The 25,354-nt window shown below is 39.6% G+C and overlaps 1 protein-coding gene across 1 annotated transcript in view; it reads left to right on the top strand.

The window, feature by feature from the left end:
• Nucleotides 1–8,508, top strand: part of gad2 (glutamate decarboxylase 2) — a 98,538-nt gene extending 90,030 nt beyond the window's left edge. The window contains exons 13-16 of the mRNA XM_052016176.1: nt 1,981–2,130; nt 5,685–5,792; nt 7,283–7,372; nt 8,214–8,508. Of these exons, the coding sequence (XP_051872136.1) occupies nt 1,981–2,130; nt 5,685–5,792; nt 7,283–7,372; nt 8,214–8,387 (522 nt within the window). The 3' untranslated portion in view covers nt 8,388–8,508. The remainder of the gene's footprint in view (nt 1–1,980; nt 2,131–5,684; nt 5,793–7,282; nt 7,373–8,213) is intronic.
• The last annotated feature ends 16,846 nt before the right edge of the window (nt 8,509–25,354 follow it).

The raw sequence follows: 25,354 nt of genomic DNA, 5'->3' as shown, positions 1-25,354 counted from the left end.
AGTGATTTGGACGAAAATGTAGGTGGACTGATTAGTAAGTTTGCAGATGGCACAAAAATCGGCAGAGTTGTGGTTATTGAGGAAGGTTGTCAAAGATACAGCAAGATATAGATCAATAGGAAATATGGGCCAAGAAATGGCAGGTGGAGTTTAATCTGGACAAGTGTAGGGTGTTGCACTTTGGGAGATCAAACGTTAGAAGAAAGTATGCAGTAAATGACAGGACTCTTAGGAGTACTGATGTACAGAGGGATCTCAGGCTTCAAGTCCATAGCTCCCCAAAAGTGGCAATGCAAGGAGATAGGGTAATAAAGAAGGTGTACAACATACTTGCATTGGTCGGGGCATTGAATATAAAAGTTGGCAAGATAAGTTGTAGCTGTATCAAACTTTGGTGAGATCACTTTTGGAGTATTGTGTGCAGTTCTGATTGCTGCGTTACAGGAAGTCTGTGGAGGCTTTAGAGAGGGTGCAGAAGAGGTTCACCAGGATGTTGCCTGGATTAGAGAGTATCAGCTTTCAAGAGAGCTACAAACATTCTCCTCGAGGAGCTCTGCAGGTCGAGCATTATCTGTAGAGGGAAAGGAATTGTTGACATTTCGGGTCTAGACCCTGCATCAGGACTGAGAGTGGAGAGGGGAGATGGCCAGTATAAAGAGGAGAGAGGATGTAGTGAGACAGGAGACTGAGGTGATTGGCGGATGGGTGAAGGATGACAAGCAGGTCGAACTGGAGAGGGGAGGAGGAGGGGTGGAGTTGGGGGACAGAGGCAGGTTGATGATAGATGGAGTCAGACAGAAAAAAGGAAGCAGATGGAGCAATGTAGGGGGATGGGAGGGTAAAGGTCAAGATAGCTATCTCCACCTTCACCCTCCCCTCCCCGTCCCCTCCCCCTGCCTCACTCCATCCGCCTCGCCTCTCCTTTGTTTTTTGCTTCCTCTTTATACTGTCTCCGTCTTGAATATGTTCAATGTCTGAATTTTGTTTAAATTCACTTTTCAGGATACAAAAACATTGGTAGCAAAGCCAGTATATATTGCTCATCCCCAATTGTCCTTGAGGAGGTGATGTTCAGCTTCAGTATTTATGATGAAGATACTCCCAGAGTGCTGTTGGGTAAAGAGGTTCTCGATTTAGACCAAGCAGTGATGAAGGAATGGTGATTTGTTTCCCTGTTAGCTGGCGATGGTATTCCCGTGTACCTGTAAACCAATGTTCTTTTAGATGGTAGAGGTTGTGGGCTTGGGCGGAGCTGTCGGAGTGCCTCATGGCAGCTGTAGTGCATTTTGTAGATGGTACATACTAAAGCCATTGTACACTGTGATGTAGGGAATGCATGTTAAGGATAGTGGACAGGGTGACAATCAAGAGAGCTGCTTTGTCCTGGATTGTGTTGAATTTCTTTAGAATTGTTGGAAGCACTTATCCAGGTAAGTGGAGATTATTGCATCACATTTCTAACTTGTACCTCGTAAATAGTGGGAAGACTTTGGATATGAGTCATTCACCTCCTTCCTGTTCCTTATCCACAGTATTAATGTAGCTGGTCTTCCACAGTGTTATTGGGTAGAGTTCCTAGATTTACACCCAGTGACAAAGAAGGAGATGGTCATTACTGGCAACTTTGTGGCACAAATGTTACTTGTCACCTATCAGTCCACACCTAAATGTTTTTTTGGTCTTGATACAAGCGGGCACAGACTGCTTCATTTTCTGAGGAGTTGCAAATGGAGTTGAACATTGTGCGATCAGCGAATGTCCCCATTTCTGACCTCAAGATGCAATCCACAGGGTTAGCGAATTCCAGTGATTTACAACCATGCTAAATGGTAGATTGCTAAAAGCACCTCATCGGTTAAAATCCTTTATTTAGTATATTAAGGATTATTAGGTTAAATCCTATATCTTTTTGATCCTTTTTCATGGACATCTTGTGGATTTCATTTTACCTATTTTCACACTTGCCTGAACTTTTTGCAGGGACTGTTGCAGAATTGTAATCAAATGAATGCCTGCTACCTCTTCCAACCTGACAAACAATACGATCTCTCCTACGACACTGGAGATAAGGCACTGCAGTGTGGACGACATGTGGATATTTTTAAATTATGGCTAATGTGGAGAGCTAAGGTAGGCATTTCAACTTGTGTTTTACATTGGTTATTAGTTTCTTTATGAACAACTTTTCATTGTTTTCATTGAGGAAACAGAATTATGGTTGACCTCTAAAAACATGTGTTGGATCCAGTTATTTTGAATCTGCAGGTTCTTTCAAGAGTCCAAAAATGAGTTGAAAACAATTTGGTGCTTCACAAAGTTCTACTGGAAAAGTTTAAAACAAAGAAACAGTCACAGAGCACATAGCACTAGCTTTACTGCTAGGAGATGAGCCGAGACAAAGGAACTAAGATGAGCTAGGGCCAGGGAGTGGAGGGGTGGGGGGTAGGGGGTTGGAGGTGGAAGAGAGCAAGAGAGAGATTAACAAAAAATGACCATCAATCAGTACATGGATTTTCATTAGTTTCTATTTTAGGAGCCTCACTCCCTTTTGCACTTACCAAATTAAGTAAACATATGATTAACCCAATAGTTAAACATACAATACGAATATAGTTTCAATTTCGTAAATTTTTTGGATTGAATAAATTTAACTTGTCAAGTCCCATTCAATCTAATTTTTTCTTTCAACCAGCCAGAGTTCACTCAGCTTTTTCTATATGGAAAAGGAAGGGAATAATATGTTTTCGTGATCTATTCATTGATAACTGTTTTTCATCTTTTGAACAATTGTCTAATAAATACAATTTGTCTAGATCACACTTTTTTCGATATTTGCAGATTAGAAATTTTTTAAAAGCTACTATACCCTCTTTTCCGACACCATATAAAACTGAAATTACGGAAAAAATTTTAGGTCTTAATCCTTATCAGAAGGGCTTGATAACAATAATCTATGATTTAATTATGAAAATACGTCCAGAATCACTGGACAAAATTGAGAATGAATGGGAAAGTGAACTCCAGATACCTTTACCTACAGAGACATGGAAGAAGATTCTTCAATTAGTTAATACATCCTCAATGTGTGCCAGCCAGTCTTTGATACAGTTTAAGGTGGTTCACAGGACCCATATGTCAAAAGATAAGCTAGCCCGTTTTTATCACCATATAAATCCTACATGTGACAGATGTAAATCAAATGTGGCTTCTCTGACACATATGTTTTAGTCCTGTCCTCTTTCGGAAAAATATTGGAAAGACATTTTTAATATTATCTCAACTGTATTGAATATTGATTTACAACCTCACCCTATCACTGCAATTTTTGGACTACCAACGATAGAGTCTCGCTATTTATCTGCTTCCGCTTACCGTATGATTGCCTTTGTCACATTAATGGCCAAACAATCCATTTTGCTTAAATGGAAGGATCCAATACCCCCTACTACTTTTCAAAGGTTTTCTCAAACTATATCATGTTTAAACTTGGAAAAAATTAGGAGTGGTACTGTTGATCCTTCGCTTAAATTTGGAGACATTTGGAGTCCATTTATTCAATACTTTCATATGATATAGATCCCTTTTCAATAACTTTTCAATTTAAAGGAATGGAGTTGACGACACAATATTGCTCTGTTTTCATTGAGAAATTTCAGTCCAGTTTTTTTTCTTTTTTTGTCTCTTTTTTTTGAAATTTTCTTTATAGTTTAGTTTGTTATATTATTTACAAATTTTTAATTGATTTGGGGACTTTTTTTCTTTTATATATACAATAAATATTTTTCTTTCTTTTCTTTTATATTATATTCATCTACTAAGAGATCGTGAGATCTAAAGTTTTTTTAAATATATTTTATTATTTTTTATGATTATCTATGTCATGATTGTTCTCTTGATCTCTTTGTATTACATGTACAATCATCGATGTTATATATTAATCTGTATTAATTTGAAAACTAATAAAAAGATTGAAAAAAAATGACACCTTTTATACCTCAGCTAACAGTAGTCCAATCAGAAAACTTATTAGTTACCTGTGGCAAAACTATCCATTGTGAAAACACGTATTCCACTGATTGACAAACCAATAAGCTAAAATGCGGTTATACCTTGTGCAGCTACTTGAGGTGTATTAAACACTATACATGTTAAAAAACTACTTAACACAGTCAAATCCAACACATGTATGCAGTACCAGTGGGTAATCCAGAGTCAGATCCTTTATTCATACTCATATAAGGACTGGCCATTTGTGCCAATCATCCACCTGTGATTTTTGGTTCAGTTTCTCTTAATCTATCAGTAAAATCTGACCTATTGAGCATGTCCCGCAGTCCTGGTATTATCAACACATAACACAGACAAAGAAGCATCATTTGATTCCAACAACCACATTAACTCACTTGGTCTCACCTCTTCATCCCTCTGCTAACTGTGTCATGGTGTTGCCAGTCATAACAGCTAACCATATTAATTTACACAGAGAGTAGTCCATTTGAAGAACATATGAAAGAAACCACAGCAATGCAGGCAGTGGAGGACAGTTAGACACAAATTATGTGCTTCAATTCAATCTCAGTCACTTAAGGTCACATGGTCATCAATTTTGATTGATAGTGGATTTATCCAATCTCTCCCACTCTGTCAAAGATCAAAGATCAGCACTCTGGCACAAAAATCACTTTCAGTGAGCAAACCTGAACTCTAAGCTTTACCTTATGTGCCAAATATCTGCAAAAGCAAACTGTGGGTCAAGTGATGGGATATTTGTTGGCAACGATGCAGGTTATCATTCCATTCTTCTGATGTCTCCAAACAAGTAGGATAACTTACTAAAAGAGCAGGTAACTCAGGCTAAATTTACCGATCTATACCTATCAATTTAAAAAGTACAGTTGAAGGCAAAAGATAAACTACGAGAAGAGAACAAAATACTCAGTTGCTTTTTGAGATTAATAACGATACTATTCAGAATATTTATAAAGTTCTGTTTTCCCAGTGTTAGTAACTAAGCTTTGTGTACCGGACTTGACCATTGGAGCCTTGATTCATTATTGATAAACAGATTAACTATGTTAATTTGCATAAATGTAACAGCTGTCCAAATTAACCCCATCCCCCACTGTTTCAAAGGTATAATGGCTGCACTTGAACACTTAATTTCAAATGGCTTCTAGCACATTCAGATCAAGGCATGCACTGCCACAATAGCCAAGAGGTTTATGATTCAGCAAGGTGATCTAATAGACTTTAACAGAAAGAATTTCAGAGGCAGGTAAAATGTGATGTGACAGAGCAGATATGATTTTTTAGACTGAAATATTTCTGTTGAATTGAGATCAGCTCTGGCTAGTATCCATCATGTATTATGGAATTCTACCTGGCAGTACTGTGGTAAAGGACTGAATAAGTTTTAGTTAATTTGTCAGAGTAGGCGAGAAAGCTGTAAAACTTATGTACTTGCCTCCTGTGTTACCTTTTCGGAGTGAGATTGGTCCTGTTCTGGGGATAGCTCATTTAGCTTCCTGCACTCTTTCATCTCACCTCCACTTGACTTGGGATGGATACTGATACAGAAAGACCAACTAGGAAAATCATGGTAGCAGATAGCTCCCAAAGGTTTGAAGATATGTTCACATTGTACTTGACTCAAGGCATAGTTAACTTCAGTTTTTGCTTTACAGGGTACCTTGGGTTTTGAGGCACAGATTGACAAGTGCTTGGACCTGTCTGACTACTTGTACAACAAAATAAGAAACAGAGAAGGATTCGAAATGGTGCTTGATGGGAAAGTACGTTTGATTTGAATTGCTAAGGTGGACAAAAAGAGCATCTGATGTTTCTCAAATTTAAAAACAAACTCTAATGGAGAGCACAAAAGATAAATATATTGCTATAATTGCCACATGCAAAGTTTTGTTAACACATGGAGCCCAAGCAACAGGTTATTATGTTTTAGTAAAGCAGACAAGATGTTTTTTCTCATTATGCTTAACTGTGTATTACTTCCACTGCTGAGCCAGCTTCATCCTTCTGAACCCCATTAAACACTTCATATGCTTCTCATGCCTCCAAGTTGATGTTGATCTCACTGGGCCACCCCCGAACTGGAATATCTGCCTACTAACTCCAAACAACCTCGAACTCTATAGAGCTATTTCAGTCTTCTGATCCTACTGACTGGCCTCTGAGAGGTGGGAGAATGAGATAATTGCATCAGTCATTTTGATTTGACACAACACCAAATAATGCAAACTCACTTTACATGACAGTATGTGTGAAAAATTGTTCACTCTAAGCACTCATTTTTGGATTACGCATCAAACTGCGCTGTTCTCCCTTCAGGTAAAAGCAATTGCAACTCTAATATAAATCTTCAGTGTTTAAACCTCTAATACATCAACTAAACAAAATACACATTTAAAAAGGCAGGAATTGTGAACCTTGGTTACTGGGATGTGAGGGGCAGAATTTGAGGCTCTATTGTGACATCACCTCTGTGTCCCTAAAGCTCTTCTTCATTGCCACATTTGTGGAGACAAAGAGGTGGTCAACATTTTGGGTCAAGACTCTGCATTTGAACCTGTCGACCATCCATTTGCCTCTTTATGTATGATTAAGTATGATTATAAAAATATTTAAAAATAGAAAAATAATATATTGAGTTAAATACATTAAACCACAGCAAAATAATTAATAATATAAATCTAAAATGAAATAAAGGAAAGTAAACAAGATATTTAATCTGAACTATTGTTTGTAATGAAGGTTGGCTACCCCATCAAAATGAATGTGTAGTTAATTGTATGTCAGCTTGGCTAGCATGAAGCTAAGGGGCCTAGTGTGAAAAGCACCCTGTTCTTCAGCTAATACAGAATTGCCACTGGACTCTATGGTGAGTTCAGTGGCGGTGGGAGGGTTGGGCGGGGGGAAGGGATCCGGTGTGCAGGCACCTGATCATCAGTACATCCCTGATTTCTATGTTGCAGTGTGAGAAGCAGAAGTCAAAGGCTCTTTGAACATTGGAAGCATGATAGTGCCACACACATTGTAACAAAATCCAGTCCATTATCTGTAGAGGAATCAAATGCAGTTTTTGCTTTTACTCTATAATATTCACAGAAGGTCTTCTCATTGTGCAAGCATTTGATCAGTGCATAAGAAGCTGAATACAACTATTTAAAGACAAATAACTTAAACATCATGTAATGTCGAGTGAACGTTGTCTGCAATGCTGGAATCATTTGTTATTTGTCATTCTTGTCCTCTTTCTGTTGTTCAGCCACAGCACACCAATGTCTGCTTCTGGTATTTGCCTCATAGTATTCGACACCTACCAGATAATGAAGAGAGAAGGAGTTTGCTCATGAAAGTAAGCCAATTTTTATTTATCTTGTGTTGAGACAAATATCTTGGGTTTCTGGTCCACTCTCTTCTGAATGATGCCCCTTTCCACAGTTCTGTCACAAGTTAAATATTGCATTTAAAGATCCAATGAGGAACTGATTTTACACATATAATTACATCCATAAGCATAATGACAGATGACCCTCACGTACCTCTCCAGAGATGAGGGATTCCAGTGTTTTACCATGTTTATAGCAATCTCTAGTGGATAGCTTCATCTGCATTCACATACTATTTGGGAACATCAGGAATTAGTATTGTATTCTATTAAACCACATTCTTTATTTAATTCTATTAACCCACATTCTCTATACTAATATATAGAGCCCCAATTTGTATCAGTCAGATAGTAATGGATGAATCGTGACCTATGCACGAGCAGCTGAAAGATTTAGATGCACTATGTATGGTGAAATGGGCTGGATAGGGTAAATACCAAAATGGCATTTTCTATGGTGGAAGAACCTAAAACTAAGGAGCATAGTCTCATGATAAGGGTGGGGGGGGGGGGGGGTCACACATTTGCACTGAAATGAGGATGAGTTTCTTCTCTCAAGTGGTTTCTCAAACTTCAGAATTCTCTACATTTAGAGTTGAGGAAGTTGTCATTAAATATACTCAAGACTGATATAGATAGGCTTTAGAGGATCAAGATTTATGGGAACCAGACAGGAAAAAGATCTTATTGAGTGGTGCAGCAGGCTCAAGAAGCTGAATGACTTGCTCCTCCACCTGTTTCTTATTTTCTTAAGAGCATTCAGACTCCTTCTAATGAGGAAATTCTAACTTCTCATTTGTTGTCTTAGGTGGCTCCACAGATTAAAACTAGAATGATGACATTTGGGACCACAATGGTAAGTTACCAGCCCCAAGGTGACAAAGTTAACTTCTTCCGTATGGTCATCTCAAACCCAGCAGCCACACAAGAAGACATTGATTTCCTCATTGAGGAAATAGAACGACTTGGGCAAGACCTGTAACTGCAAGATATCTGGCCCATTTCAATGGAGATGTTGCTATTGTGTGAATGTATTTCATTGTTTACCTCCCCCAAACTAGTCTTCTTTGATATTAGCCCTTACTGCAGGGACTGGAGCTGAAGACCTCCAAACTGGAATTATGGATGTTACAAGTTATTTAATGCAATTATACATTTGCTGATATTGTTAAAAGGTTTGAGTCCTCAACAATATGTCACATTTCAGACAAATTGTTCTAAAGCATTAGGTACTGTAACAATCTACTAACAGTAAATAGAGCACCTTGGAATCTATTTAGATATTTTGTTATGATGCTTCAGCAAAATTTTTGCAGCCACACATTAAGCACCAATAGCTTCCACCATTTTGGTTGTCATTTATGAAGGTCTCTATTTACAAAGCTTTTAGTATAGTAAAAGTCCAGGTGTCTGCAATTTTCATGGATGTACAAAGGAATCAATAATTGAGGCTTATTCTCTTTAGCTGGTGTGAAAAAAATATTTAAAAGATCTGTGCTTCAGCTCTGTGAAACCTTTATTCTATAATTTAAGCTTTGCATTGAAGTGTCAAATTTTAAATATTCTATTTATTTTGATAGAGGAAAAAATGCTTTAATACATTTGATTGCCATACTTGAATTTGTGAGTTCAGTGTTTGAAATTTTCCCACCAGAAGTTTATGTAATGTATACCTGTGATGTTGCTCTTCCTGATGTAAAGAAATGGCAAATGACAACTCTTGCCAACTGGATAGTGGTCAGTGTCTGTGAAAGTACTTCCTTTGTAGACCTTTGAGTAATGTCTAGTTTACCTCAGATTGAGGCTGTGCACTTTAGAATCAAATTGTATGGTGTTGAATGAAAATGTTTTAATGTAGTAGTACATTGTTATCAAACTCAGAACCCTTAGGTTTGGTAACAGGAAGCTTTGAGTTAAAACTCTGACTTGGTCCTCCACACCCAATGTGGCAAAATTTGCATTAAATCTTATAAACCAGTTAAATTATAAAATTTAGTTCAGTATTAAAGTTGGAGTTAAAACATGTCATGTAAAATATCTGCCAAAGCAGAGTGGAGCAAAAAATGGATACTGCCAAGGGGTAGTCTCAAAGCACAAGTTTCATTCATGCAACCAGTGCAAAGGCACCATTAAACATTTCACAGACTGGTCTATAAGGAAACTTATCGATTTATTTTTGAATACTTTTAGTGTTAGTTTGGAGTAGGTAATCTAACAGGCTCTCTCCCAGTATTAAAATCAAACTGGTCATCAGTACACCAGCTTCAAAATAGCAGAAGGCAACTTTAATTCTGATAAAAAGAATTCTTTTGTATGCAGAGTGGTCAACAAGCAGAATTGACCCTGGGATAATGCAAAGGAAGCAGAAAGTCAAGAGCCAATTGGATCTTCAGTAAGGGAACTTCAAAGTTACTCTAGATGGGCAAAGTGATGAGGATGAAATAGCCTTTGCCTCTGGTCTGCACAGTTGCTTTAATTCAACCGTCAGATTAACTTGATTTTGCCAACTCCAGCACCCAAGACTGAGAAGAATATCCCCTGAGTATAACTACTAACCATTAACGCTAGCCAACCTTGAATTTCTGAGATCAGGAATCAGGTCCATCTTCCCACTGATTCATCTCAATCGGTGACTTCCCAGATTGGGTTCCATCTCAGAGCCTTCCTGATTTATTATTTTGCTTTGGATCCTTCTTTGGTAGTTGTTTTTCTCTCTTGGTCAGATTATTTGAGTGGTATAGTCATGCCATTACTGTCATTTAAAACTGGATAAATATTTATACTTACATTTAAATACATGAGATTTGCAAGATTGGAATTAAGAAAATACGCAGTTCTGACCCCATCCTTGTAAAATAGATCTTTGTTCAGATGTGAAGCAGAACCATACCTATTTTGATTGTCTTGTGGTGTCTACAGCTAAATTAGATGTGTACAGTGCCAACCATGTAAAAATGAATATAATGATCCAACCTACTTGTCATTTGTATAGAAGTGTACACCATTTGTATAGTAGAGGTGTGCTATTAATATAGAATATTCTTGAAAGCACAAGTTAAATGAATACTGCCTCCTCCTGCACCAGCAAATAAATTTTGTTTGCAGCACAGTTGCAAAATAGGTGGCATTGAGAAATTCATGACCCAGGTAAGGCAAATGTGTTACATGTTAACTGATGTAGAATGTACCTTTTAGATAATGATTGGCTGCACAAAATATTCCTGCATTTTTTTCTGAAGTCACGCATGCTCCAGTAATCATTTTTCCAAAATATGCTTAATGATCCTGCTGTAACCCTAATGATCTCTTCTATTGAAGAGCTTGACAGTACTACATATTTAAAATGCAACACTCCCTCCAAACACCATTGAGAGGCATTATAAAAGATCAATGTCCTTTGCTAATATTACAAATGGAATTTTAGAGGAACTGAATCTGCTGCTTCCAGGTTTTCTTAACACAGGTTTTCATATTTGTGCTATAAGAAAGATCTAGGAAACCCCATGGCATCTGATGCTAAACTGTTAAAAACTGTGAATCTTTGAAAATTCTACCATACAGGGTTGTGGATGCTTGGTCACTGAGTTTATCTAAGACAGGGATTGATAGACTTTTGGATAATAGGGGAATCAGTGAAAATAACTTTAGTGCAAAAGAGCAGCACTGAGATAAAAGATCACATGACCTTATTGAATGGTGGACCAGGCATGAGGGACTAAATGGTCTGATCCTGCTTTATAGACATTTCTAAAAAATAAAAAGGCTCAAGACTGAGGATGAGCACAACAGATTAAATATTCTAAATTCCCCAAAACATTTATGGGAAGAGGAAGTTAAGATAAAATTACTTTCCCAAATACTGACTTCAACATAAATGAGAATAAAGTCTTAAAAAGGCTAAAGAAAAGAGAATTATAATAAATAAATCCTCTGCAATATTTACTCTGTATTTACCCTAAGCACAGACAGAGAGAGAAACTGGGATGAAATTTATAAGTTATTGATTATCAGAATCTCAGGGAGAGAAGGGAGGGACTGGTACTTTGAATAAAGACAAATGTAGTGGCCCTATTCAAAAAGGGAAGCAAAACAAAAGCAAGGTCTATCTTATTAGTCTTACATTCCATAAAATAATAGAATCTTTTATTAAGGTAGACTTAAATATCATCTGCAAAATAACCAGATAAGTCAACAGAAGTGAGCATGAATTCAGAAGGCCGAGGTCCTGCCTGGCTACGATCTTCAACCGTTTTGAGGAAGTGACAATGCAGATGAACTGTGGAAGGCCCCATGAGATGGTTTGACTTTGAAAAGCCTTTTAATGAAACCCAGAGTTGTTGGGAATCAGGTAAACCTCTCATTTAATGAATTTAAAATTAGATGATGGATAAAATAAAATGATTGGAAAATGGTCGACACCCTGCCAGATGAAGGGCCTTGACCGGAAATGTTGACTTCCATTTCCCTCCATAAATGCTGCCTGTCGCACTGAGTTCCTCCTGTATCTTGTGTGTTGCTCCTGATTCCAGCATCTGCAGTCTTCTGTGTTTCCAAAATAAAATGATTAGTTGTAGTTAGCGAGCTGGATATAACAACTGATTTTCAGACTACTGTCAATAATCTTCATCGGTAACCTGATTTACAATTTGCACATAGTCCCACACTACCAGGGCCTGTGGAAATTGATGGGGCAGTACGGAAATGACAGCCTGAGTTGAACAAGGCATGCACATAATCAGAGCAGTAGAAGAATAAATTAATGCAGATTAATGTAAAACAATGATCATCAGAATAGAATTAATAAATTAGACTATAATAAAGTAGTTTAATATAAAAAAATGGCCATATTGTTAAGAGTGAGAAGAAAAGTTTTAGACTTTAGGATTACTGGTCAGTAACCACAAAAGTGGCAAACAGATTCCGTCTAGAGAAGTGTGAGGTTATGCATCTGGGCAAGGGAATATGCAATTAATGTGAAGAAACTGAGAAGTGTGGAAAAATAGAAGGATCTTGTCCACAGGTCCTTAAAGGTGGCATATGAAATGCTTTCAATTATTAGTGGAGGCATAAAATGTAAGAGCCGGGTGGTTTTGCTATATCTGAAAACACAAATTAGGCCACAGGTCAAATACAGTGTACAGTTCTGGTCATTGAATTACAGGAAAGATGTGATTGCACTGGAGAGGGGGCAGAGGAGATTTAGGAGAATGTTGCCAGGACTGGAGAATTGTAGATATGAAGAAAGATTGGATAAACTGAGGTTATTTTGTTCAAAACAGAGGAAGGCAAGGAGGGATTTAATTGGGCTATACAACATTATGATGGGTCAAGATAGAGTAAACAAGAAGGACCAAATTCCCTTGGCAAAGAAAAACTGGGGGGCACGCATGTAAAATATTTGGTAGAAGGATTAGTCTGGAGACAAGGAAATATTTTTCACCCAGATGATAGGAGAGGCCTGGGATTCGCTGCTTGAAAGGATGAGAGAGGCAGAAATCCTCATGTTTTATCAGTACTCAGGTGTGTACTTGAGGAGTTGTGACCTGCAGGGCTACAGATCTAGAGCTGGAAGGAGGGATTAGGCTGGAGAGCTGGCATGGACGTGACTGACAGAACAGCCTCTTTCTGCAGTATAAATCTTTCATGATTCAATTGTGTTGAAATAGGCTAAATAAGAGTTGTAAGAGACCTAGGATTCTGACTAAACCTGATGTTAAATATGTCCATCCAATGCAGAGTGGGAATCAATATAGCCTGTAAGATTCATTACCAGTTCAGTACAATATCAATCAATGGAGGTAGTGATTAAACTCGGGTCATGTTATACATTGAATATCTCATCCAGTGCTAGTGGCCTTGGAAAGTGAATGATGTTCAAATAGAGAAGAGCCACATGTATGATGTAGTGAAGTTTAATTTATCAAGAATAATGAAACAAATTCAATCTAGATCAGAGGTAGTCTTGTGGAAGCAAGTAAACTATTTCTTTGGAAAATTACATTACATTTACTTGTAGGAATACAAGATATAGGCATGCTCAAATGGGTAAGTGATAATTTTAGGACTGAGAACATAAAATATATTTTCACACAAAGAACCACCAGCAGGTCCTAGAGTCACAGTCATAGAGTTATAAAACACAGAAACTGGCACTTTGGCCCACAGTGTTCATGCTGACCTTTCTGCCATCTACACTAATCCCACTTGTCCACAATAGGTCCATATCCTCTATGCCTCATTCATTTAAGTGCCTCTCTAAATGTCTCTCAAACGTAGTGATTGTATTTGATTCCACCTCCTCCTTTGGCAACATATCAATCACTCTGTGTGTGTACACAAAAAAATTGCCCCTCATCCACATTAAAACTTCTTCCTTTCACCTTAAACCCATGGCCTCTTGTTTTTAAATTTGTCTTTGTTTTCTCTGCCATGGGAAAAAGATTCTGACTATACCTTATCTATGCCTCCTATAATTTTATATAATTTAATAAATTTTCAAACAGAATAAAAATCTCTGGAATCATTTAAGAAACAATTAGATGCTTGGATATTTCTAAGTGGATAAATTAAAATGGGCTAGTTGGCATTTCTTATGTTCTACTAGTTTGTGTTCATACACAATATACTTAGGCATTTCACAGATGTATGCAACAAATGACTTGAGTTGAGATGCATGGTGTGAAATAGCATAGTAAACACAGCGGAGGAAGATCCAACTTCAACATGCTGCTGCCTAATTGAATTCAAAGCTGACTCAATCATTCACTAGAAGGTACATCTGTTGTTGAATCTGATTATACCATTGATGATGCACTGATAACTGTGAAATTCTAGCTGGGTCACACTGACCTCAGATGTTGCACTGTGATGAAGCATTACCACTTGTTGATCCCAGTTAAGCTTCCAGCTTGAGTTTATTAAGACTTAATGTGAATTGGTATTTGTTGGGTTGGAGAAGACCTTGAATGAACAAACTGTGTCTTGGTCATGTCCGTTTAATTGGCTAGGATATGTGTTACATGTATTTTGCAGGATCTACAGAGTCTCTCAAAAAAACGTGAAGTATAAATATATTATTGTGTAGTAACTTTCTTGTATATGATGCATATTTTGCAGTGTTCCCTCCACTATGGAACTGTGTATTGGAATCTGAATAGTAAACACTGTCCTGTGTCTTTGCTGTAAAGATGCCTGTTGTAATTCCAGCCAGCTACAGGTACAGTGTTACCTGTAATAAAGAACTTGAGTGTTTGATGCTTTAGTCTGTGCATATGTATCAGGAAATACATACTGAGATTGGAATATAGCTATTACACATTAAAACAGATACATATTCTCTCTAAACTGTTATAACATGGAGACTGCATGGGACTTACATTATCACATTGGGTGCAATTCGTACCCAAAGGTACAATCAAGATTGTAATGTTTTGGCCAAAGAAAAAGACATCATCAACTGAAAATTGAAGTGCATTGTTCTGCTCATAGATTTGCTGCTTCGAGCTATTTATTTTAGATCGATTATGTGACACTAAGAACTGAGCCCAGAAGGCTGAGAGAAACTGGGGGGTGGTGAGGGCACAGTTGGTGCTGGATGGTTGGTGGTGGACGGTGAAGGAAGGCCAATTGGATGGAGGGCCTAGAGTAGAGCTGGATATCAGAAGTTTCATCACTGAGGCTATTGGAGGTTTACTCGGTTGACTGAACATAAGAAACATGGCCACACAGGCCCCCACACCCCCCCACACCCCCACCCTATGCCTGCTCTGCCATTCAATAAGATAATGGCAGACTTTTTTTATATCATTGTCACTTCCCTAAACTAAACCACAATTCCCTTGATTCCCTGACCATCTAAAAATCTATCAATCGATCTATCATACTTGAAAATACTCAGCACCTGAACCTGCACGCTCTCTTGGATAGAGAATTCCATAGATTCATCACACTGTGGGTAATGAAATTTCTTTTAATCTTTGTCGTGAGTGGCCAACCACTTATTTTGAGATTGCTTCCAGACACCCCAGCCAGGGGAAACATCACCCCTATGTCTAACCTAACCTGTCAAGATTTTTTTTGTTTCAATGAAATCACCACTCATTCTTCTAAACTCTAGAGAGTATTGGTATTGGTTTATTATTGTCACATGTACCAAGATGTACCAGTGAAAAGCTTTTGTTTTGCATGCTATCCAGACAGATCATGCTATACATAATTAATACTTTCCAAATATTCATTGGGACCTGCTTAGTACCAAAGGTTTAGACGGGGCAGAGTTTGTTAAGTGTGCCCAGGACGGATTCCTGTCAGAGTATGTTGACAGGCCGACTAGAGGGAATGCCATATTAGATCTAGTATTAGGTAATGAACCAGGTCAGGTGACAGATCTCTCAGTGGGTGAGCATTTGGGGGACAGTGACCACCGCTCCCTAACCTTTAGCATTGTCCTGGACAAGGATAGGAGCAAAGAGGACAGGAAAGTATTTAATTGGGGAAGGGCAAATTATGAAGCTATAAGGCTAGAACTTGCGAGTGTAAATTGGGATGACATTTATGACGGAAAATGTATTATACAGATGTGATCGTTGTTCAGGGATCCCTTGCGGAATGTTAGGGATAAATTTGTCCCGGTGAGGCAGAGAAGGAACGGTGAAGGAACCATGGGTGACAAGAGAGGTGGAATATCTAGTTAGGAGGAAGAAGGCAGCATACATAAGGTTTAGGAAGCAAGGATCATATAGGGCTCTTGAGGAATATAGGGTAGCAAGGAAGGAACTTAAGAAGGGGCTGAAGAGAGCAGGAAGGGGACATGAAAAGGCCTTGGCATGTAGGGTTAAGAAAAACCCCAAGGCATTTCTCACTTATGTGAAGAGGAGAAGGATGACCAGAGTAAAGGTAGGACCGATTAGAGACAAAGGTGGGAAGATGTGCCTGGAAGCTGTGGAAGTGGGTGAGGTCCTCAATGAATATTTCTCTTCAGTATTCACCAAGGAGAGGGGCCTTGATGACGCTGAGGACAGTGTTGGTAAGGTTAATGTTCTAGAGCATGTTCATATCAAGGGAGAGGACGTGTTGGAGCTGTTAGAAAATATTAGGACAGATAAGTCCCCGGGACCAGACAGAATATTCACCAGGCTGCTCCACGAGATGAGGAAGGAGATTGCTGAACCATTGGCTAGGATCTTTGAGTCCTCGTTGCCCATGGGAATGGTACCGGAGGATTGGAGGGTGGCAAATGTTGTCCCCTTATTCAAAAAAGGTAGTAGGGATAGTCCAGGGAATTATAGACCAGTGAGCCTTACATCTGTGGTGAGCAAGCTGTTGGAAAGGATTCTTAGAGATAGGATCTATGGGCATTTACAGAATCAGGGTCTGATCAGGGACAGCCAGCATGGCTTTGTGAAGGGCAGATCATGTCTCACAAGCCTGATAGTGTTCTTTGAGGACGTGACCAGACAGATTGATGAGGGTAGTGCAGTAGATGTGGCCTACATGTATTTTAGTAAGGCATTTGACAAGGTTCCACATGGTAGATTTCTTCAGAAATTCAGAGGGCATGGAATCCAGGGAAGCTTGGCCATGTGTATTCAGAATTGGCTTACCTGTAGAAAGCAGAGGGTTATGGTGGAAGGAGTGCATTCAGATTGGAGGGCTGTGACGAGCGGTGTCCCACAGGGATCGGTTCTGGGACCTCTGCTTTTTGTGATTTTTATTAATGACTTGGATGAAGGGGTAGAAGGGTGGGTTGGCAAGTTTGCAGACGACACAAAGGTTGGTGGTGTTGTGGATAGTGTAGAGGCTTGTTGAAGATTGCAGAGGGACATTGATAGGGAGAGGCGGTAGATGTTGTGTATTTAGACTTTCAAAAGGCCTTCGATAAGGTGCCTCACAAGAGACTGATTAATAAGATGAGAGGTCATGGAATTATGGGCAGGGTAGCAAAATGGGTGAAGAATTGGCTGGTTGGCAGGAAGCAAAGGGTGGAAATAAAAGGATCTCGTTCTGGTTGGTTACCGGTTACTAGTGATGTGCCGCAAGGGTCGGTGTTGGGGCCTCTCCTTTTTACCTTGTACATCAATGATTTGGATGATGGAATAAATGGTTGTGTGGCTAAGTTTGCGGATGACACCAAGATAAGTGGAGGAGTAGGGAGCATAGAGGAAATAGAAAGAATGCAGAGGGACCTAGACAGTTTAGGAGAATGGGCAAGGAAATGGCAGATGAGATTCAATGTTGAGAAATGTGCAGTTGTACACTTTGGAAGTAGAAATAAGCGGGTAGATTATTACCTAGAAGGAGAGAAGATTGATAGTGCGGTAGTACAAAGGGACTTGGGGGTACTCATACAAGATACCTTAAAAGTTAACCACCAGGTTGGATCGGTGGTTAAGAAAGCGAATGCTATGTTGGCATTCATCTCGAGAGGTATAGTGTATAAAAGTAAGGAAGTGTTGATGAGGCTCTACGGGGCGCTAGTGAGGCCTCATTTGGAATACTGTGCGCAGTTTTGGGCCCCGCATCTTAGGAAGGATGTGCTGACGTTGGAGAGGGTTCAGAGGAGATTTACGAGAATGATTCCAGGAATGAAAGGGCTTAAGTATGATGAGCGTTTGTCGGCTCTTGGACTGTACTCGCTGGAGTACAGAAGGATGAGAGGGGACCTCGTAGCGACATTTAAAATGTTGACAGGTAAGGATAGAGTAGATGTGGCTAGGCTGTTTCCCTTGGTGGGCGTGTCCAGGACTAGAGGGCACAATCTTAGAATTAGAGGGTACAGTTTCAAGACAGAGATGAGGAGAAGTTTCTTTACCCAGAGGGTGGTGAAATTGTGGAACTCCTTGCCACGCACAGCAGTGGAGGCCAGATCAGTGGGGGTATTCAAGGAGGAGATAGACAGATATCTAAATAGTTAGGGTATCAAGGGATATGGGGATAAGGCTGGCAAATGGGATTAGAATAGCTTTTTTTCCCACCCCATTTCTTTTTCCCTTTTCCTTGGAGCAGACTCGATGGGCCGAATGGCCTGCTTCTGCTCCCTTATCTTGTGATCTTGTGATCTTGTGATCTTGTGAGGATGCAGAACTGGGCTGAGAAGTGGCAGATGGAGTTCAATCCGGAGAAGTGTGACGTGGTACACTTTGGAAGGACAAACTCCAAGGCAGAGTACAAAGCTAATGGCAGGATTCTGGGTAGTGTAGAGGAGCAGAGGGATCTGGGGTCCATATCCACAGATCCCTGAAAGTTGCCTCACAGGTGGATAGGGTAGTTAAGAAAGCTTATGGGATGTTAGCTTTCATAAGTTGTGGGATTTAGTTTAAGAGCCGCAAGGTAATGATGCAGCTCTACAAAACTTAGGTCAGACCACACTTAGAGTACTGTGCCCAGTTCTGGTCACCTCATTGTAGGAAGGATGTGGAAGCATTGGAAAGGATGCAGAGGAGATTTACCAGGATGCTGCCTGGTTTAGAGAGTATAAGATAAGATAAGATGAGATACATTTATTAGTCACATGTACATTGAAACACACAGTGAAATGCATTATGAAGAGAGACTAGGGGAGCCAGGGCTTTATTCTTTGGAGAAAAGGAGGATTAGAGGAGACATGATAGAGGTGTACAAAATATTAAGAGGAATAAGTAGAGTGGACAGCCAGCGCCTCTTTCCCAGGGCACCAATGCACAATACAAGAGGGCATGGCTTTAAAGTAATGGGTGGGAAGTTCAAGGGAGATATCAGAGGAAGGTTTTTTACCCAGAGAGTGGTTGGGGCATGGAATGCACTGCCTGGGGTGGTGGTGGAGGCAGGTACATTGGTCAATTTCAAGAGATTACTAGATAAACATATGGAGGAATTTGAAATAGAGGGATATGTGGGAGGAAGGGGTTAGATTGTCTTAGGCGAGGTTTAAAGGTCGGCACAACATTGTGGACCAAAGGGCCTGTATTGTGCTGTACCGTTCTATGTTCTATGTTCTATGTTTCAGATGAGGCCTAACCAGGGTTTTATAAAGCTGTAACATAACTTCCTGACTCTTAAACTCAATGTCTCAACCTGTAAAGGAAAGCATGCCATACTCCTTCTTTACCACCCTATCAATTCATGTGGCCACTTTCAGGGAGCTCTGGGCTTGGACTTCATGATTCCTCTGTACCTCAGCGCTGTAAAGCCTGGTTTCCCATTATATATTCTGTTACAATCTCAAAAAATTCCAACAGGTTTCTTCAACATGCTTTCTTTTCAAAAATCCATGTTGTTTATTATTTTCTTAATTCCTTGTTATCACTTCCTTAATAATATATTGCAGCATGTTCCATAGCACGCTTGTCAAGTTAGTTGCTCTATTGTTCTCCATTTTCTCTCTCCTTCCTTCCTTAATTAGTGGGGATATATTTTTTACTTTCCAGAATTCTCTCATATTTTGGAATATAACAGCTTGTGCATCTACTACTTCCATAGATGGCCTCCATCACCCCAACACATGTATCATTTTACTCTGAGCATTTACTGATTTCAGTCCATAAGGTATAGGAGCAGAATTAGGCCATTCAGCCCATTGAGTCTGCTCCACCATTCAATCATGTTAAATTTCTTTTTCAACCCCATTCTCCCGCCTTCTCCCCGTAACCTAGAACCCTTAACCCCTTTACCAATCAAGAACCTATCAATCTCTGCTTTAAATAAACTCAATGACTTAGCCTCCATGGCCCTCTGTGGCAACAAATTCCACATATTCACCACCCTTGGGCTAAAGAAATTCCTCCTCATCTTAGTTCTAAAGGGATATCTCTTTATTCTAAAGCTGTGCCCTCAGATCCTAGACTTTCCTACTAATGGAAACATCCTCACTACATCCACTTTATCCAATCCTGTTAATTTCTCTACTGTTACATTTTTACCAATTCTCTGAGTTGCTCATTTACACTGATATCTAGTTCTCCATAATTTCCATGAAGTTTTCTGTGGCTTTCATAAATACCACACACCAAAATGTGTTTAACTTCTCTGCCATTTCTTTATTCCCTAGTGTAATTCCTCTAGTCTCAGCCAGCCAGGAACCCAGATTAATTTAATAGCTAACCTTTTCCTTTTCATATCTAGTATATCTCGAGAAGCATTTTCAGACAGTTTTGTTTATGTTTCTCACTAAACTACTCTATTTTCCCTTTCCCTATCAATGATCTGGTACTCCTTGGCTGAATTCCACAGGGTCACCACTTTTTTTTGGCAACATTATAAGATTTTCCCTCTGAATCATATATTTTCCTTAAATACTCTTAATAGCCATAGTTGAACCACTTATCTGCAGCATTTTTCTTAAAGGAACCTATGTATTAATTCTTTAAGTGTCAGTCACTGATTGAAAAACAGAAACACTTTCCACTCTCAGCTTTGATTATGCTGGCTGCTTTACCGAGGCATGGAGGCTGAATTCATGGAGGGGAGGCTGGTTTCCATGAATGTGCTGAGCTGTGTCCACAACTCTTTGTGGTCATGGGCAGAACAGTTTCCATACCAAGCAGCATTAATGTAAACAGGAGCATGTGCACTGCTCTCCTTCCTGAAGTCAATGACCTGCTCTTTTGTTTTGCTGACATAGAGGGAAAGATTGTTGTCATGACACCATGTCACTAGGCTCTCTATCTCCTTCCCGTACTCCAACTCATCATTATTTGAGACTCGGCCCACTACGGTGGTATCATCTGCAAACTTGTAGATAGAGTTAGAGCAGAATTTGGCCATGTGTTGAGTATAATTGTGGCAGTGGTGTTACTGCCGACTTGTTGGTTGTCTGTTGGTCAGGAATTCAAGAATCCAGTTGCAAATGGGGGTGTTTAGTCCCAGAGTCTCAGAGTTTGGTGATGAGCTTGCTTGGAATTATACTATTGAAGGCAGAGCTGTAGTCAATAACAATAGTCGAACATGGGTGTCTTTACTGTCCAGATGCTCCAGAAATGAGTGTAGCCAGGGGGATGGCATCCGCCATAGACCTGTTTCGGTGGTAGGCAAATTGCAGTGGGTCTAAGTTGTTTGGGAGGCCAGAGTTAATGTGTGCCATGACCAGCCTCTTGAAGCACTTTATGATGATGGATGTCAGAGCCATTGGGTGATAGTCATGAAGGCACGTTACCTTATTTTTCTTAGGTACTGGGATGATCATGGTGGGAACCTCAGATTGAAGTAGGGAGAGGTTAAAGATGTCTGCGAATATTCCTGCCTACTGATCTGTGCAAGATCTGAGGACTCAGCCGGGGACACCATCCGGGCCAGATGCTTTCAGTGGGTTCACTCTCTGGAAGACTGATCTGACGTCTGCAATGGTGACTGTGGGTTCTGGTACATTGAAAGCTGTCAGGGCGGGTGGTAACATTCCATTTCCCTTCTGTTCAAAACATGCATAAAAAGCATTAAGCTCATCAGGAAGGGATGCGCTGTTGTCATAGCGCATTAAAGCATGTCAGCCCTGCCACAACTGGCGGCTGGTCTGGGACTCAGTTTTGGACTTGTATTGTCTCTTGGCATCCCTGATAGCTTTAAGAAGTTTATATCTCAATTTCTTGTCCAGGTCAGTGTTATCTGATTTGAACGCCACAGAAGATACCATCAGACAGAAGATACCAAATTCTGAAAGCACGTACAACCAGGCTCAAGGACAGTTTCTATCCCACAGTTATAAGACTATTGAACTGTCCCCTAATACAATAAGATGGACTTCTGATCTCAAAATCTACCTCATTGTGGCCTTGCACCTTATTGTCTGCCTGCACTGCACTTTCTCTATAACTGTAACACTCTATTCTACATTCTGTCATTGTTTTCCCCTGAACTACTCAACGCACTGTTGTAATGAAATGATCCATATGGATGGTATGCAAAGTAAGTTTTTCACAGTATCTCGATACACATGACAATAATAAACCACTTGCAATGGGCAGGCTTGAAAGTCAGCAACAGATACATTACGTCGAACCTTTGCTGGGTTCCCTTACTGCATTCAATCTCTCTGCAAAGCCCTGGGAAGCATTTGTCTTTTTTCACATTGCAAGAAGCAGCAAATTTGACAATGGTGTTACCCGATAAATGTTTTTTTTCTGAAAACTGGAGTTGCCATGAGCCATTACACCTATAGATGGTGCTATGACTGCACATCACAGATGCTGTTCCATTTTGAGACCATCTCTGGTCATTTACACCTGGTTTTCTCAAGTTTATTTACACTTATTTAATTATGAAAACTATAGCTTCATCAAGAAATGCCAAATCAAATGAAAGATCTGAGCCTCATATTTTCTCACTGCAATCTTCCTTAATCAGTTTTTGTAAAACTCCAGAGTCCACACATTGTCTGTCAAATGGATTACTGTGTGGCCAAGTGGAACTCCTTGCATGCTTTCTGCCCATTATCAGCCATGAGACAGCCTGGATGTTTGTTTGAGAAATCTGGAGGTTCCATTTCTACATGATTAATAAAGAGAGAAACTTGAGTTCCTGTCAACAGAGTGTTCAATTTTGCACCTCTGGACTGGACTTCAGGAACAGGAAGGATGTCTGCTTCCTGCTCGACTCAACAATAAATGGCCACAGATCTGGGTGTATCATCAAATTATGATTTTCAGTGAGAACTTGGTTGATACCCATTTGGACGGATCCAAATGCCTATATTCCTTCAGTGCAAGCTGAGGTAAGTACATCACTGAGAAGGAGTGGTTTACACTGAGAGCATTACTTGCACTGTGAAGTTTCCCTTTAGTAACTATGTGCTTATCATGCTAATAAGGTAGTGGACTGAAATTATCAATTCTTATTATCAAGAGAATAAATAGGAGTATTTATAACATGATTGCACACCCTCAGTAAACTGAAATGAGAAATATTGTATGTTTACTCTTCATTAGATAAACAGGAAGAGATTTTTATGGTACATTTATTCTCCCTAGACCTTTATTGTTTGAAGTATGGCTATGTTTAACCTTTACATTTTATTCTGTTAATGGTGCATAATGGTGAACTTCAAAAATGGTAGTGTAGTGGTTAGTGTAATGCTATTACAGCGCCAGTGACTCGGGTTTAATTCTGGCCGCTGTCTGTAATGAGTTTGTACATTCTCCCTGTGTCTGCATGGGTTTCCTCTGGGTGCTCCAGTTTCCTCCCACATTCCAAAGACATATGAGTTAGGAGCTGTAGGCATGTTATGTTGGCGCCGGAAGAGTGGAGACACTTGCGGGCTGCCGCCAGCACATTCTCAGTAACGCAAAAAGACACATTTCACTGTATGTTTCAATGTACATGTGACTAATAAATAAATATCTAAAAAAGTACTTCACTAAAACTCCAAGTTTCATGTTGTATTTAAAGAAATACACAATCATCTATACTTGATGAGTGTTCAAAGAGCAGTCTAAATACAGGAAGTTAATTCCAATGTTAAATGTAAACTTGGATATGTGTAAAAGGTGACCACATGATCATGCTTCATTTTGATTTTGGGAGTGAAATTTAAAAATGAGAATTTTGTTTTCAGAACTCCCAAGCTTAAGCAAAAACAGCCATCCTGGAGTTTTCAATTTTGCACCCCTGGGCTGGATTCCAGGAACAGGAAGGATGTCCGCTTCCTGCTCAACTTGACAATATATGGCCATGGGTCTCGGCCACCATCAACAGTCTGTTTAATGTTTATAGTCTATCCAAAGCCACCGTCATGCTTATGCAGACAAAGTATCTGTATGCCATAAATTCCCATACAGTGCGTTAGTTTAAATTATATAAAGTACTTAAATTTAACATTGTTCTCTTGAACATTTTAAGGCACTGCTATTGATTGATAACCAAGTGCAGTTTCCAACCAGAAGGAAATAATCATCTATGATCCAGGTGTTTTGCAGATTCCCAGAACAAAGAATAATAGTGAGAAATGAAAGTACTTATAAAATGAAGCATTGCAACACATGCTCTTGTACAGACACATTTTATCCTGCTAATGAATGGGTAGAGTGAATGTTGAATGTGACCATCAAAGGTCACTCAGATACTGGGGTTTTTCACATTTAGGTTTCCTCATTTGTCAGCGTCTTTGAGAAGTCTACTGGAAAATGTATTGTTCTTTCCACAACTGTGAGTGAGGAGTCTCTGACAGAAAAGGTTCTTAATTTACATGATCCAAGGGAATTAGCCACTAGAAAGGCTGAACTGGGAGTGTCTCTGTGTCAAAGTCAATCTAAAATTAACCATTCTTGCACAAGTGATCTCAGTGAAAACATTAAAATGCTCCACTAGGGATTACAGCATTTCCTGAGGTGTCTGAACACCATCAAGTCATCTTAAATAAGCCTTGCTAGTTCTCAATTCTGACATGATGACATCAAGATGCCCTCCAATTTTAAGTCAAATTCAAAAAATATCCATTAGCAAATTTGATAGAGCTCCACTAATAACCTGTAGGTATATGACTAACTGTCTATGTGAACAGATGAGCCCCAGTTCTAATGGGCAGTCTGAATTGATCACACGGTTTGGGCACTTATTTTTGATTGCAGCATATTTGTTGTTTTCAAGTAACCCACGCTAAAGAAGGGGATCATTAATAAATGAAGCTTCATTTCTGACGTTTATTTACATTCAATAATGGCTGACTGAGCTCCCCAGGGTTAGGCAAACCTGGCAGCTAAGGAGAGGTGGGCAAGTACTCTTTGAAGGACTGCTTGTAGTTCACTCCAAGCAAGAATGGTCCAATCAACCCCCTGAACACATCCTCTTCTGCACTGGACCAACAATCATCCAAGCCTCCAAAACGAGGATGTTGCCCAGTCCCTTTCCTTTTCCATTATTAGCCCAACCACCTTATCAACCCTCCTCTGGATCCCACTCACCTCCAATCCACTGCCCATCAACCTGTGGTGTTTCCTGCTTGTCTTGTGCCACCCCCTGTGTGCCCTGGCTGTGATCTTTGCCCCC

The sequence above is a fragment of the Pristis pectinata genome, chromosome 5 (genome assembly GCF_009764475.1).
Source record: "Pristis pectinata isolate sPriPec2 chromosome 5, sPriPec2.1.pri, whole genome shotgun sequence".
NCBI classification, from domain to species: Eukaryota; Metazoa; Chordata; class Chondrichthyes; order Rhinopristiformes; family Pristidae; genus Pristis; species Pristis pectinata.
The sequence above is the reverse complement of the archived record's forward strand: the minus strand, read 5'-3'. Positions and strand labels throughout refer to the sequence as shown.